The 15,265-nt window shown below is 36.1% G+C and overlaps 4 protein-coding genes across 4 annotated transcripts; 2 read left to right on the top strand and 2 right to left on the bottom strand.

The window, feature by feature from the left end:
• Positions 1–427: 427 nt before the first annotated feature.
• On the bottom strand, positions 428–3,917 carry LOC18021679 (bifunctional enolase 2/transcriptional activator). Its single transcript, XM_024157668.1, has 15 exons — positions 3,611–3,917; positions 3,284–3,347; positions 3,050–3,114; positions 2,898–2,945; positions 2,708–2,794; positions 2,544–2,624; positions 2,348–2,449; positions 2,176–2,256; positions 1,830–1,967; positions 1,659–1,736; positions 1,384–1,578; positions 1,244–1,294; positions 1,021–1,161; positions 840–896; positions 428–743 (listed from the first exon to the last, which is right to left on the bottom strand). The coding sequence occupies exons 1-15, from the start codon at positions 3,674–3,676 to the stop codon at positions 663–665; spliced, it is 1,335 nt and encodes a 444-aa protein (XP_024013436.1). The 5' UTR covers positions 3,677–3,917; the 3' UTR covers positions 428–662.
• Positions 3,918–4,941: 1,024 nt separating this feature from the next.
• LOC18021678 (peroxiredoxin-2E, chloroplastic) lies at positions 4,942–5,902 on the top strand. The gene has a single exon (XM_006403681.2). The coding sequence runs from the start codon at positions 5,023–5,025 to the stop codon at positions 5,728–5,730; it is 708 nt and encodes a 235-aa protein (XP_006403744.1). The 5' UTR covers positions 4,942–5,022; the 3' UTR covers positions 5,731–5,902.
• A 687-nt stretch (positions 5,903–6,589) lies between these two features.
• LOC18021677 (cytochrome P450 76A1) lies at positions 6,590–9,024 on the bottom strand. Its single transcript, XM_024157779.1, has 3 exons — positions 8,517–9,024; positions 7,357–7,769; positions 6,590–7,216 (listed from the first exon to the last, which is right to left on the bottom strand). Exons 1-3 carry the CDS (start codon positions 9,022–9,024, stop codon positions 6,590–6,592), a joined length of 1,548 nt encoding a protein of 515 aa, XP_024013547.1.
• Positions 9,025–12,449: 3,425 nt separating this feature from the next.
• On the top strand, positions 12,450–14,608 carry LOC18021676 (zinc finger CCCH domain-containing protein 18). Its single transcript, XM_006403679.1, has 5 exons — positions 12,450–13,306; positions 13,568–13,995; positions 14,098–14,238; positions 14,324–14,429; positions 14,512–14,608. The coding sequence occupies exons 1-5, from the start codon at positions 12,450–12,452 to the stop codon at positions 14,606–14,608; spliced, it is 1,629 nt and encodes a 542-aa protein (XP_006403742.1).
• Positions 14,609–15,265: the final 657 nt, after the last annotated feature.

The following is a 15,265-nucleotide window of genomic DNA, read 5'->3' as shown; positions in this document are numbered from 1 at the left end:
ATCCTTCTGAGATCTGAATCTGACTGATTATTTACTTAATGCAGCTACTAAACAAAATTGAATAGAAATTATGGTTGAAATCATTACAAAATTAAAAGAATCTTCCTTTAATTTTCTTTTGCTGTGATTGAAAAAAAAAATTAGTAGTAAACTCAAATCTTGTCGATAGTTTCTCAAACCTAATTATTTTAACCATTGCAGCTAATAACCAGTTGGAAAGATACGATAAATAACAAAACTAAAATGTGATAACATAATATATATTCTTCTTATTTTGACAGACAAAAACAAAATAATATTCTATTGACAGATTTTGAACAAAAAAAAAAAAAAATTCTATTGACAGGTTTACCAAGTTGCTGAAAATCGACAAAGATATCGACTTTCTTTAGATTGTGGATCGGCTAATTTGGAAACATGTGAACTATTAGTGTCTTATGTGAATTCCGTAGAAGATAAAACTGGAGCACAAAGAAAGAGGGAGAAGAAGTAGTATAATAAAAGCAAGCAGCTCGCATCACATTAAAGGTTTAAAACCAAACACACTTTTCTCTACCAAAAACAAGAACCGACTCAGCTGAAAACAAATGAAAACAAAATCCCTTTATTTGACCTTCAAAGCCTCAAACATTAATCAAACTCAGCTCTGTGTTAGAGTCTCTCTAGTAAGGCTCGACTGGGGTGCGGAAGTTGGCTCCTGCATACACTGCCTCTGCTCCAAGCTCCTCCTCAATTCGCAATAGCTATTCATTATATCACCAACATTACGAGCATCAGTCTAACGGATATCTACTTTGAAATTCTATCAATCAAACACAAAACACATCTTGTTTCCGAACCTGGTTGTATTTGGCAAGACGCTCTGATCTGCAAGGAGCTCCGGTCTTGATTTGACCCTGTTAAGATATAAACAACAATTCCCAGAGACTCATCAATATCATGATTTAATTTGATTTGGACAAGACACGACAAGAAATTTCTTGCAGGGAAAGTTTGAACTGCTAAGGGGTTTTGACTTACGGTTGACAAACCGACAGATAAATCGGCAATGAAGGTGTCCTCGGTTTCTCCACTACGGTGGCTAGCCATCACTCCCCAACCAGCTCTCTTTGACATCTTAACCGCCTCAATACTCTCAGTTACAGATCCGATTTGGTTAACCTGTTCATACATTCACCAGGGATTTATATTTAACACTATTTCAAGGACTTCAAAATGACGCATAACCAGTAAAGATGTTTACCTTCAAAAGAAGAGCATTGCAAGACTTTTCACTGATCGCCTTGGCAACCCTCTGCATACAAAAGAGTGTTAGAGATATAACAGCTTTGAGAGAGAAAGAGAGAAAGTTGAAAGGCTAACACTTGTTTAACAATGGCAGACCTTGGGGTTGGTGACTAACAGATCATCACCGACAATCTGAACTTTCTCGCCACACTCGCCGGTCATTTTAGCATAGTGCTCCCAGTCGTCTTGGTCAAATGGGTCTTCAATGGATACAATTGGGTACTCAGCAACAAATGATTTGTAGAGGTCCTTGAGAGCTTCTCCAGAAATCTTCTCAGAACCATTGTTGTTCTGCAAATACCCAAATTCATTGTTATTGACTTCTTTCTCCAGCCGGTTTAGAATTTTTTTAAGCAAAAAGGCTAATTTACCTCTTCTTTGAAGTTCAAGTCGTAGGTCTTGTCTGACGAGTAGAACTCAGATGCAGCGACATCCATTCCAATGACAACCTACAAGATTATGACTGAAACCCGTTAGTTTCTCTGCCTATGGATAGATTACAACGACATGTACACTAGTCTAATTACGGGTAAGAGACAGACCTTGCCAGTGTATCCCGCCTTCTCGATGGCAGTCTTGAGCAATTCAAGACCTTCCTTGTTCTCCTGAATATTTGGTGCGAAGCCACCTTCATCACCAACGTTTGTTGCATCCTGACCGTACTTCTTCTTAATCACAGACTGAAATTCACATGAGAACAAGAAGGATGAATTTGTCAGATAAAGAAAATGCGTGAGCATAAATGTTAAACCGGAAGAATCAATCAATTTATTATCAGTAAGTTACAGGAGTAATGAGGAAATACACGTTATTATACATTTAATAGTTCTTTAATCATTATTAATCATAATATGAAGACCTCAAAGACCAAAATGAGTCGAGATTTACCTTCAAGTTGTGGTAAACTTCCACACCCATTTTCATGGCTTCCTTGAAAGATGAAGCTCCAACAGGGAGAATCATGAACTCCTGCAAACACCAGTTGCATGTCCGAAATTTTAAGAACTAGAGAGTCTTTTCGTTATATACGTAAAAGAAATAGAATCAAACTAGTTCATACCTGCATTGCAAGCTTGTTTCCTGCATGTGATCCACCGTTGATGACATTGAAGGCAGGAACTGGTAGCACCAACTTGGGGTTACCAGCAAGATTCGCAATGTGCTGCAACAAGATAAGTAGCAAAGCAAAGGAGTTAGATAAAGTGCTAAGAACTAGAAAAGACGAGTTATAACTTATAAGTACAAGATCATAAAACCTTGTAGAGAGGAATTCCACTGACAACAGCGCCAGCTTTGCAAACAGCAAGAGAGACAGCAAGAATAGCATTGGCTCCAAGCTGTAAACAAACACAGGAAGCAAGCTTATTAACATCATCGCCAGTCTCAAGAGAATGCACAAACAAGAAGTATTCTAAAGCACCTTTTGCTTGCACCAGCCCCACTCATTTTGGGTACCATCAAGTTCGTGAACCATGAAGTTGTCAATAGCAGTCTGCTGGGTAGGGTCCTGAAACAAGCAAAACAAAAAAAAAACAAAAATTTTAAGCAGGTGATCCAAAACATGTAGAAACGTTTGATGTAATGCAGAGAGGGTTTAACAAGTGCGTCACCTTGCCAATCAATGCTGGGCCAATGATTGAGTTTACATTTCCAACAGCCTATAAACATCAATAAGAAAACATTAGTTAAACGAGAAAAGCTTCAATCGGATAACATTTGTTCATTTCATAACCAAAACCAAAACCACAACACACAAACTCACCTTTGAGACACCTTTTCCAAGGTAGTCAGATCCTCCATCCCTGAGCTCAAGGGCCTCATAGATTCCTAAGGCAAGTTTACAACTAGTTTAGAATTACTTTAACCAAACATTCATGTCCGTATAATCCTCAAACAAACGAATAACATAAGCTACAGAAAAATTATCTGATGGGCAAAACATAACTGTCTAGAAAGAATAAAACACAAAAACAATGAGAAATCAAAAGTGGCATACCAGTGGAGGCTCCACTAGGAACGGCAGCTCTGACCTGCACGCCGGTGGATGTGTGGACATCGACCTAAAACCGATGATGATAAATCAGAAAAATCATAAGTCCTCTTTCTGCTCTAAATTCGATCAGTGAAAAGACGATCGGACAGTGTTTCGGCCAATTTCAAAGATCGGACTAATTCCGATCCGTATTACAGATCATCGCAGATAAAACAGAACCGATTCAGCGAGAAAAATCAATTTCAATCAAAAGTAGACCTCAAACACTGATCAGCACTCACAAAGCCAAAAACGTGAAACTAATCGGAAGCGAAGAAGAAGAAAACAAACCTCGACGGTGGGGTTTCCACGGCTGTCGAAGATCTGTCTAGCTTTCACATGTGTGATAGTGGCCATAGTCGATTAGATCTTAGAGAGAGAGATAGAGAGAGATGAAGAGTTTTGCTGAAGAACGCTCGTCGAAGCTTTGATTCACACAGAAATTGAGATTAAGCTCTAGCTTCGTATATATAAAGGGTTAGATGTATTGAGATCTAGGTTTAGCCGTCCGATCTAAAATGGTAAGAAAACGTTAAAACGTTGCGTTGCACGCCTTTTGCAGACGATCAAGAGGTTTCTTTTTCCGCTTTTGCTCCTTGCCCAAGTAAACCATTACGACCTTGGGGAGTCAGCTAAACACTGGAACAAGTAATAAACTAGTAAGGAAAGTGATTCTTTATTCGAGCATACGAATGTGGAAACTTTATAAATTTAAGCTTACGATGTGGCACTAGCATCTTCACTCCTTCACCCCAAAGTGTGTGTTAATTATAGTAACAATTTGTATATATGTATATATGTCAATTTTATTATATAGGACAAGTTGAATGCTGTAAAAAATAAAAATTGTGAAAGGTAGGGGTCGAATGTTTACAATTGGGACTCCAAGCAAGAGTTTGTGAACCTAAACAAATTTGCACCTACCACAACTCAGGTTGACGCATATTCCTTTGGCATCTTTACTTTTTTTTTCAACATCCCTTTTTCTGAACGCCTGCTTACTTAGTTTTATGTTTTTAAAATGAAGGTTTGAATCTGACTGATTACTAACTTAATGCAGCTGCTGAACATTTAAAATTATTCCTTTTTGTTCCTCTTTTCTGATCATTTATATAAAATATATTAATTAAAAGTGCTGATTTTTTTTTCAGATTGAATACAACTTATGGTTGTAATCATTGACTAAATTCAAAGAATGATCTACCTCAATTTTTTTTTTTTTTTTAATTTGCGGAAATGAAAAAACAGTTAGTAAACCCAAAACTTGTCAATAGTTTCTCAAACCAAATTATCTTAAGTTAACCATTGCAACTTCTAACCAGTTAGAAACCAACGATAAGTAACATAACTAAGAGGTGATAACAAAATAATATTCTTATTTTTGGTCAAACAATAAACAAAATAATATTCAATTGACATGAATTTACACTTAAAATTTTGAAATTGCAGTATACAGTATACACTGTTCGCTTCTTCGCTTTTATACAGTATACACTGTTCGCTTCTTCGCTTAAATAACTAAATAATATTTCTAATAACAATGAACTAAATAGGCCCAGCGATATATACAACATAGGCCCATTAACGTGCATTAGGCCAGTAAAGATACAGCCTTTCACCACTCTACTCATCCGAAAAAATCACAAACCTGAGTCACAGGCCAAACAACAACATTTCATCTGAAACCTCTCTAAACAGCATCCATGGCGACTTCTCTCTCCGTCTCCAGACTCCTCTCCTCCTCCTCAGCCACGGCAATCTCCGTCGCCAAGCCATTCTTTTCCCCCACCTCCACCTTCACCGCACCGCTAACCTTCACACGCTCTCTCGCTCCTAACCTCTCCCTCAAATTCCGCAGCCGCCGATCCAATTCCGCCTCCGTCTCCACCGCCAGATCCTTCCCGACAACCGTCTCCGCCTCAATTTCCGTCGGAGACAAACTCCCCGACTCCACTCTCTCATACCTCGATCCCGCCACCGGCGATGTCAAAACAGTCACCGTCTCCTCCTTAACCGCCGGGAAGAAAGCCATCCTATTCGCCGTCCCCGGAGCTTTCACTCCGACGTGCTCGCAGAAACACGTCCCTGGATTCGTTTCCAAGGCAGGAGAGCTCAGATCCAAAGGCATCGATGTCATCGCCTGTGTCTCCGTGAACGACGCGTTCGTGATGGAGGCGTGGCGTAAGGACCTCGGAATCAACGACGAGGTTATGCTTCTCTCCGATGGAAACGGCGAGTTCACCGGGAAGCTCGGTGTCGAATTGGATTTGAGGGATAAGCCTGTGGGACTCGGAGTTAGGTCACGGAGGTACGCGATTCTGGCGGAGGATGGTGTTGTGAAGGTTCTAAATCTTGAAGAAGGAGGGGCTTTCACTAACAGTAGTGCTGAGGATATGCTTAAGGCTCTTTGATTCTCTGATTTTACTCTCTGTTTTTTGAAGTTTTCTCTGTGTTTTTGTTCTTCTTGTTGTTGCTAGTTTCTCATTTGTGGAGCTTTTAGATCCTGATTCCAAAGTATCATCGGACCCTGTAACGGAATAATAATTGGAATCGTTTTGTTTGTGAACAATTTGGAATCGTTTAGGTTTTGTTTTTGGTCTCGGAATTAATTGCTACTTTGGGTTAGTTTCTCTGTTCTTTTTTGTTGACTTTTTGAATTTGATTGTTAAGTAGCACCTAATAGCGTATTTGTTATAGTTGTTAGTGAAATTGACATTGACAACTTAGTAAAATATCATTTCAAGAAATGTTTAAGAAATTGAATGTGTTCTTGATCTGCAAATTACACACACACCAAAACTTTGAGCGCATTCTCTGAACATTAACAATGTAACTTGCTCTGGTATGTACACACGGAATGTGTACTTAAACAAACAGTTTTACTTGAATTTGTGTATTTACACCTAATTTCATATTTGGTATTTTTAATTGGTCTGTGGAGATTGGAAGAGACCCAACAAGTCATGGCTTTTGGAAAGGACGTTGGGTTGGTAGCTAATAGCAAGCCACGTTTGCATATGTGGCAATTGCTTGCTACGTATGCATTATAGAGATACACAAATATCTACAAAGATATTTACTTTCCAGCAAAAAAGAAAAATAACTTCACCACTTGTCACTGCATCAACCAAAGAGCTCCGACAATGACGCCAAACTGTTCGCATTTAGATATTTTTTTGGTATACACATATTGGATTGGTTGGATAATTGGATTTAAGTGTTTAAACTTTAAACTATACGTGCATGTAAAGAAAACAAATAATATCGAATCTAATGCTGTCGGTAAGGAATGGGAATCGCTTCCAAAGGAACAGCTTTTTTCAGTGTAATCCCAATTCTTTCTCCCATATCCATTTCCTCTGCATTAAGCCCATTAGCTAAGGCCCAATCAAACGACCTCACCATCGACCCAATGGCTAACGGCAAGACCCGTGACGCCAAAGGCAAAGCCGGACACATCCGTCTACCCGACCCGAACGGCAAGAACTCGAAATCCTGTCCCTTGAAGTCTCTAGGATTCGGGTCGGATATAAATCTCTCGGGTTTGAACAGAATCGGGTCGATCCATGTTTCAGGGTCACGGCCTATGGCCCAAACGTTGACCAAGACTTGTGTTTCTTTGGGGATAGTGTACTGGTTGAAAATGTGACACGTGGACATGGCCTTGTGTGGGACCAAGAAAGGAAGTGGTGGGTGAAGCCTCAAGGTTTCCATGATCACCGCTGAGAGATAGGGTAGGTTCGGGAGGTCTTCTTCTTGGAGCTTTTGGTTCGGGGATTTGAAGTAGGTTCGGAGTTCGGTTTGGAGTTTGGTTAGGGTTCTTGGGTTGTGTAGAAGCTCCGCTAGTGCCCACTCCAACGTGCTCGTTGTCGTGTCCGTTCCCGCCGTAAACATTTCCTATCAATGAGATATTTGTATTATAAATTTTACATTGTCTTATAAAATAAAAACAGTGAATATAATCACGAATTATATATTTTCAAGAAAATTATGATAACAATAAAATGATTAAAAAAACTGAGATATGTATAACTTACAAAAACAATAACGTTGATATCTCTTGCAGAGAATCTAGAAGGTTCTTCATCGTCTCCATCGCCACCACGAAACTCCAAAAGAACATCTAAGTAATCCTTCGTCCTCTCGTCGCTCATTTCTCGCTCCCTAACCTCCGTTCTTTCTTTGATAAACTCTCCGGCGATCTTAAACGCGCTTTCCACGTGGAATTGCGTTTTTCTTCTGATGCCTTGTGGGTCAATAAACCTTAGTAAAGGGAAGAAATCGGCAACGTTAGGTTTTCCGGCGAACTCCATCACTTTTCCGGTGTGGTAAAAGAACTCAGAGCCTCTTTTGGAGTCGGGATCGAGCAGATCTCTCGAGAACATGAGGTTTCCTATGAGATTAAAGGCCATCAAGAAGAAATATCTCCCCACGTCGATAGTTTTTGTACCTGATGATAAAATATGTAGAGTATATAAAACACATTTTATTAGCTTCTGAATTATATAAGTTGAAGATATATTGGGATTGTTTACGAGACTTTTGAAATTTCGAGATTAATTCTATCGATCGATGGAGAATATTAGACTATCTCTGGTTAGAAGAATATAGTATTGTACATGTTTTTGGCTAACTAAGAAGTTCCATATATTTAATTACAATCGTTAGTGAAGCCTGACCTAAACTAATTACATATTCTTGAACAATTGTTTTATGAAACGAATATTTGTTTTGTTAAAATTTTTTTTTTTTGAAAATTAGGGGTCTCAAATTTATATAGACAAATAATCAGTTTTGGTGTAGTATTATATTACTTTAACTGGAATATTAGATCCTCTTTCAATACATCTATTGAACATGCTGAAAACCGCTGTTTCTAAAAGTTGATTTTACCACGGTCCTGTGAACACAAATTAGGAAGTGTGTTCGTATTTTACTTTAGAGGTAACAAAATAAAATAATTATATACAGTTATATAATTTTTTCATGTTCATATACTTAGCACTAGATTCAAGATTTGAATATGGTAACAGTGACGTAACACTCAAACAAAAACTCTCTACTGAAAGTCTGAAACGTGCAATAAAAACGAGATGGTATTTCATTTGATGTAAAAAAAGATGGTATTTCATTTATCTAGAATATATATATTGACAAACAAGTAAAATTTTGATGATATAATTAGAAGAATACGAACCGTTTTGTCCACCTTCCTCGACAAACCGGAGCATTTGGTCAACACACTTGGAGCGTACGTCACTCATAGCATCAAGACGGCGAGTGACAAAAAACTGAGTGGTGCAGAGCCGCCGCAGCATCCGCCAATACGCACCGTATTGAGCCGTGATAAGCGAGCCTTCACTACTCTTGCCTCCTTTCATGGCCTCGTAAATCTTCCGGCCGGCCAAAGCCGCGTCGTGCTTCTTGAAAATCTCCCGAGCCACTTGGCTCGAAGAGATCACTACCGTCAGCATCGACCCGAGCCGCAAAGTCATGATTGGTCCGTGACGTCGCGAAAGTTTAGTCAATGAGTCGTGTGGCGGCGAACCGGCGAGCTGGAACATGTTACCGATCACCGGCCAGGGGTTTGGTCCCGGAGGTAGTCTCGTACGACGTCTAGTGTGGTGGAGATATGTAACGTATATTAGGAGGGCAATGGATGTAAATATTCCGATCAACTCGTTCATCGTTATTTGTTTGATCATTTTTCTTGTTTTGTTTTGATAATACAAAATACAAATGTTTTTGCTTTTATAGGCATCAGGTCTCGTTGACTTAGAAAATGTAACGTACTATATGAGGAAGAGGGTAATGGATTATTCCGATTTATTAATTGTTCACGTTTTTGTTTGTTTTTGTTTTGTTTTATAAAAATACTATAAAATTGTTAATAATTTTGTTGCTACTATGACGGATCTTGTCGCGATTATGTTAGGAATCTTTATTCGGATAATCGCTTGGAAACAGCCTGTTCTAATTAAGTTCTAACTTGTAAGCTAATTTACAGTGTAAGCCCATTAACGCATCCGATGATCATAGCAATGATGTGGGTAATTGCTTATCCCACTTTTGCTAATTTGCTGAGACAATAAAATTTGGTAGAAAAAAAACAAGAGAAGCTAAGGCCATGAATGTTTGCCTGGTTTTTAGATTTTAGTTTTTGTTTTTGGTTCAGGTTTTTGGTTTTCAGATTTTAGTTTTTGATTTTTTGGTTTTTGTTTTTGCTGTAGATTTTGGTTTTAGAAAAACTTGAATGGTAGATTAATTAGATTTTGGTTTTTGTCTATATATATATTAAAAGACCTTGATTTATATGTTTTATTTTTTAAACCCTTTTTGTTTTGTTTGAAGTGTTTAAAATTGCTAAAATAAATATATATTTTTTTAATCAGAAAACATATTTCCTATATTTTGTTTGTCTACAATTCTTTTTTAAAACGTATTTTTATAATTTTTAATTCTCATTCTTTTCATATGCTTAAAACATTACTAAAATGAATATATCAAACTCACAAAAAATTTTAAGTAGGAACTTAAATAAAAATGCACATAGACTATTTTATGAAGTTAGAAATAACAAGCACATTGTTTACATAAATGCATATGAGATTTGATTCATGTATTAAAAGTTATTAATTTGAATTTATAAATTTATTAATAAAATAATTTTTTAAAAAAAAATTAATTTGAGTATATAAATTTATCAATAAAATAATTTATTTTTAAAAAGTTAACTCACAAGATTATGAGATTTTTTTGTGTGTGTATAGTATGAGACTACTGATTTTATGTACAAAATATATTGATAACTAAGAATAATTAAATTTATATATATATATATATATTGTTAAACAAAAATCTGACAGAAAAACTCCTGAAGAGTGCAAATTGGAAGTTATTTGAAAAAACTAGTTTACCTAAAAAATAGGGAATCGATTCTATCAAAATCATGATTGGATAAAGAAATGGTTTTTTGAAAAACAAAAACCAAAATCTATTCTAAAAACTGCAAACATTCAAGTTAGAGACACCTTGAACCAAATTCCTCGGGGATCATTTGTTGATTTGCTATATTTGGCAGGGCTATATGTATCAACAGTTTCTATAATTAGTTACGAGCAAATATAGTTAATACTATCTAGAATCATTGATTTTCTAAAATATTTTATCAAGATTTTTATTTTATTTTCATCAGATTCAATCATGAAATTAATGTTTCCAAAGTTTAAGTATATATAAAAGAAAAATTTTGAAAAAATATCTTTAAAGAAGATTTTATTTTGAAAACTTCACCTTTCTTTTTTTGATAACTACACTTATTTACAAATGAAATTAACCTAAATAAAAATGATAAATTTTTAATATTTAAAACTATTAATAAAATAAAAATAAATATATAGATCTTCTAAACTATATAAAATATAATAAGTCTTTTTATCATGCTAATATCCATTGACTTTTTAGCGAGCATGTTGCTGTAAAACTTAGGATCTTTCTTATCTATCTTCACCTCCTTGTAGAGACAGTGTTTTATAACTTAACTCATCGCAGTCTTGAAATAACAATAAAGTATAACAGGCCCAGTCAAAAATCACGCACTTGTTATCAGGATCAATTTCAAGAGCTTTTTTATATCAAGCTCAGTCAAGTCTAGATCAGCCAATCAGCCATCGCCATGTACGCATGTGGTCTCCTATACATCGCCTTTTACGTTCCCATAATCCCATGTAATTGGCAAATAATTTCAAAATTTTATCTAATTATAAATTTAAAAGTATTAGATAATAATCTATCTTTGTTTATCTCAAACAATAATAATCATAATACTAATAATTTCGAATCTATTTTTTTTTACTCAATAAAGTATGTAATTTATAATTAGATTATGTTAAAAAGTCTTTTTACATATACAAAAGTGTAATTTTCAAAAAATTTATTAATAAATGGTGTATAATTCAATTTCAAAATCCTAGATAATGTATTTTGCTAATTATCCCGTTTATAAAAACCACCCGAACATATGTGATCAGTATATAAAAAGTACTAATTAAAAATAAATATTTACGATGGTGAAAAAAATCATTTACGGGATGCCGATTTTTCATCCCAATTTGGTTGAGATCCAGTGTGTAGAGAGGGATAAGAAGAGATAACACAAATTTAAATATAACAATAAAATCTCGTAGAAGCTCTAAACAAATTAAAAGTCAAAGAAAAAACTAAGTCAGAGAGATCTCGAACCAAATACGCCGGAGATCACTATAGTTAATTTACTTGCTATATTTGGCAGCACTGTATATATGTATATATATACGTATAGGTATAAGAGCTGTGTATACTATATACGCGAGAGAGAGGGCAAAAGCGAAGTGAAAACTGTTGTCTCACTGTTGTGTCTTTTTTTAAGAATGTTTGTTGTGTTCTGTTCTACTTGTCTAGAAATGGTGGTTTAAACAGACAGACCTATAACAAAGTCAGAGAAGAAGAAGAGAAGGAAGGATATCTTCAGAACAAATTAAACTTTGATTGCATGAAGAGAATTCAACGGCCATGGAAAAGGAGTGCCTGATCTTTGATTGGCTTATTTGATTTTGTTTTTTTTTATTCTTTTGAATTCTTCTTCAATTCCGAGACCCTTCTCCTTTTTTATTAAGGTAACCATCAATTTTTCCATTTTTTTTGGTTAAAGATCAATCAGTTTTTCTTATTTCCTGATTATTGTTGTTATTTTTCTTCCTCTGAATCGATATGACAAATAATATAATTTTGGGTAAAATACTCAGTTTTTCTCGAGATTTTTGCTACACTGTTAGGTTTCCAAATGGAATGGTATATAGTTTAATGACGTTTTAGTAAACTAAGAAAAGTAGATTGTTTTTAAAATCAAACTGTTGTTAATTCAATTGCATTTTCGCGATTTAGATTCTCATTGTTCTTGTTATATCCATAAACATTATAGTGCGTTCATGAGTGAGTTTCACTCTTCTACTCTTGGAATTTCAACTTGTCATACGTTACTTTTAATTCATTCGTTTGATTACTTGAAACTCGTCGAAATAATGAAAATCTTGAATGATTTGCTATGCAGGGAGGGTTTTGAGACAAAAACAAAACAAGGTTGTTATTAAAGATGAATTTCACAGAAGCTATGAATGTTGTGCACAACAGGATCCAACAACTTGAACCCGAGAATGCATCCAAGATCATTGGTTATCTCTTGTTGATGCAAGACCATAGTGATCGTGACATGATCCGTCTCGCCTTCTGTCCAGATTCCGTGATGCGTTCCATGATCAACTGTGTCAAATTCGAATTGGCCAAAAACTCTCCTTACCACATTCCATCCTCTGACCAGAATCATATCCGTAAATTCGGATCATCATTCACCGGTTTATCAACCCAATCTCTTTCGGTTTCCGTCTCTCCTCCTTCGGTTCTCTCCACTAGAACCGGTTTCTGGGAGAATCCAAACGAAATGGATTGCTTGCATAACAATGCTCAGTTCTTGAATTTTGAGGATTCCATGACCAGCCCTGAATTCTCAACCGGTTTCTTCTCCCACGAGAAGCAAGATTCTTCTTTGAGAACTAGCAGGAGATCTCCGAGTTTACCCGAGTTTCCTGTCAAAATCTGCCACTACTTTAGCAAAGGTTTCTGCAAACACGGCAACAACTGCAGGTACTTCCACGGACAGATCATACCGGAGAGAGAGAGTTTTGCTCAGATGTTCAACAACTTAAGCGACGAAGAACATGTTGTTTCCCCTGGATCACTTGAGAAGCTTGAAGGAGAGATCATCGAGCTACTTAAATCAAGAAGAGGCGCTCCAATTTCAATAGCTTCATTGCCAATGATGTACTACGAGAAGTATGGTAGGACCCTTCAAGCCGAAGGATATCTCACAGAGTCACAAAGACACGGCAAAGCTGGCTATAGCCTCACTAAGCTTCTTGTTCGCTTGAAGAACACCATCCGCCTCATCGACAGGTTAGTTAGCTAACTTAGTTACTTAAAAATGCTCCTTACCATTTCAATTTAGTGTATGTAGAGAGTATAGTTTATGTATGGAGATAACTTGGACAACAAGATTTGTCTTGTGTACCTTTAAAACCCAAATATATAGTCTAAGGGCTTTAAATTTATATTCAAGATTTGACGGTCCACAATATTTTGGTCTGCATATACTGATATCTTAATGTCCACAATACGTATTGTTTCAGTAAATGGTCTTTGTATTTTTTTGGTCAGGCCTCATGGGCAACATGCGGTTGTTTTAGCAGAAGATGTATCAAAGTTTGTGGAATATACAGGAGAGAGGAACGAACACGGAGCGATCCTTGCAGGTTCTAGACAGATTTACCTAACATTTCCGGCAGAGAGTAGTTTCAGTGATCATGATGTTTCAAACTACTTCTCCAAATTCGGACTAGTGGAAGATGTGAGGATTCCTTGTCAACAGAAGAGAATGTTTGGGTTTGTAACTTTTGCGTACACCGAGACAGTTAAACACATTCTTGCTAAAGGCAATCCTCATTTCATCTGTGGAGCTCGTGTTCTCGTCAAGCCATACCGAGAAAAATCACGCTCGAGTAGATACTTTGACAACAACAACAAGCCTTTGCATGACATCCGATATGACTCTCAATATATTGACAGAGACATCGAGATGAACACTTGTAAGTACATTCTCAAAATCTTTTCTTTTCTGTGTGTATATATATATACTAATGATCTTTGCTTTACGGTTTCATTTAACTGTTTCTTTTTTGTTGTTTAAGTGCCACCGCGGGTTAGTGAGAGCTCAAGACTAATGAGGAAGCAGTTTCTTGAGGAACATGAGCAATCTATTTCTAAGTCCTTACCTAATAATTACTCCTATCTCGGCTTCTCCTCCAACGATTTCAAGCTAACAACAGAAGGTAATTATACCTCGATCTTTTTACAGTCCCACTTTCAGAAATACGGATCATTAATTTCTTAGTTTTTTATTATTTTATTTTCTAGAGGAACAAGAAGAACAAGCAGGACGATTGAGCTATCTGCTGGATTATCTAAACACGGAAGATAATGTCATGAACATAAGTACTAATAACTACCAAGACATTGATCGGTATGCATTGACTCTAATCTTATTAACAAACATATTTTTTCAGATTTTTTTGTATGATCATATGAGTTATTGTTTTATCCAGGAGGATGCATTGTGAATCTTTGGATAGTCAGGTCCTAAATCTGCCCGAGAGTCCATTTTCTTCCCTTTCCGGGAAGGAGATTTCGACGGTTACATAGAGAGAGAAAAAGAGAGAGAAAGTGATACCGTACCAAAAGGAATAATGAAGATAGGAGCATAAAGGTTAGAGAAAGTTCCCCAAAGTATAATAAAACCATCCATCGCCAAATAGACATTTCTTTCTTTTTCATTATCTTGTTTTGGGTTTTAGATTGTTTGGTCGATGGCATGAAAACTTTAGGTTCTTTAGCAATTTAGCAATAGCTTCACAGATTAAGAAAGAAGGAGACAGAGAGGTACACAACATAAAGGAGCTGTTTGCTTCAACTACAATATGAGACTAGCAGTTTCAGAAACATGAAGTACAGGGATTATGGTAATACTAATTGAATTAAACGTTTTATGATGGTTGCTTTTTATATTTGTTTTTAACATTTGTTAGCAAGGCTGGATCATATTTCCATTGTATCATATGACAATCCGTTTTAGCTTTAAGGACAAGTTTTAGAAAAGTATGTGCGTGGTTTTGCATATTTAATAAAAACGTGGAGACCAGATAAAACTATGAATAAATTTAATGTTCTAAAATGCTATGATCACGGGTTAAAATGTTGTTTTTGTTTGTTAAAGTCAAAATGTTGTATTTTACTCGTAGTTAACGATACCAAACCAATAAATAGTAATGTTGAATGCTAATGAGCCACCAATTATATTTG

The sequence above is a fragment of the Eutrema salsugineum genome, unplaced genomic scaffold (genome assembly GCF_000478725.1).
Source record: "Eutrema salsugineum unplaced genomic scaffold, Eutsalg1_0 scaffold_16, whole genome shotgun sequence".
Taxonomy (NCBI): Eukaryota; Viridiplantae; Streptophyta; class Magnoliopsida; order Brassicales; family Brassicaceae; genus Eutrema; species Eutrema salsugineum.
Note: the sequence above shows the minus strand (reverse complement) of the source record. Positions and strands in the feature narration are given on the sequence as shown.

What these genes read in the sequence shown, in the direction of transcription:
- LOC18021679 (XM_024157668.1), bottom strand. Translation starts at nt 3,676, where the DNA reads ATGGCCACTATCACACATGTGAAAGCTAGACAGATCTTCGACAGCCGT. An exon ending in AGGCGGGATACACTGGCAAG is followed by an intron (nt 1,737 to 1,829) that starts GTCTGTCTCTTA and finishes ATAATCTTGTAG; the next exon opens with GTTGTCATTGGAATGGATGT. An exon ending in ACTTGAACTTCAAAGAAGAG is followed by an intron (nt 1,579 to 1,658) that starts GTAAATTAGCCT and finishes GGGTATTTGCAG; the next exon opens with AACAACAATGGTTCTGAGAA.
- LOC18021678 (XM_006403681.2), top strand. Translation starts at nt 5,023, where the DNA reads ATGGCGACTTCTCTCTCCGTCTCCAGACTCCTCTCCTCCTCCTCAGCC.
- LOC18021677 (XM_024157779.1), bottom strand. Translation starts at nt 9,024, where the DNA reads ATGATCAAACAAATAACGATGAACGAGTTGATCGGAATATTTACATCC. An exon ending in CGAGGAAGGTGGACAAAACG is followed by an intron (nt 7,770 to 8,516) that starts GTTCGTATTCTT and finishes TTTTATCATCAG; the next exon opens with GTACAAAAACTATCGACGTG. An exon ending in ATATCAACGTTATTGTTTTT is followed by an intron (nt 7,217 to 7,356) that starts GTAAGTTATACA and finishes TCTCATTGATAG; the next exon opens with GAAATGTTTACGGCGGGAAC.
- LOC18021676 (XM_006403679.1), top strand. Translation starts at nt 12,450, where the DNA reads ATGAATTTCACAGAAGCTATGAATGTTGTGCACAACAGGATCCAACAA. An exon ending in ACCATCCGCCTCATCGACAG is followed by an intron (nt 13,307 to 13,567) that starts GTTAGTTAGCTA and finishes TTTTTTGGTCAG; the next exon opens with GCCTCATGGGCAACATGCGG. An exon ending in AACTACCAAGACATTGATCG is followed by an intron (nt 14,430 to 14,511) that starts GTATGCATTGAC and finishes TGTTTTATCCAG; the next exon opens with GAGGATGCATTGTGAATCTT.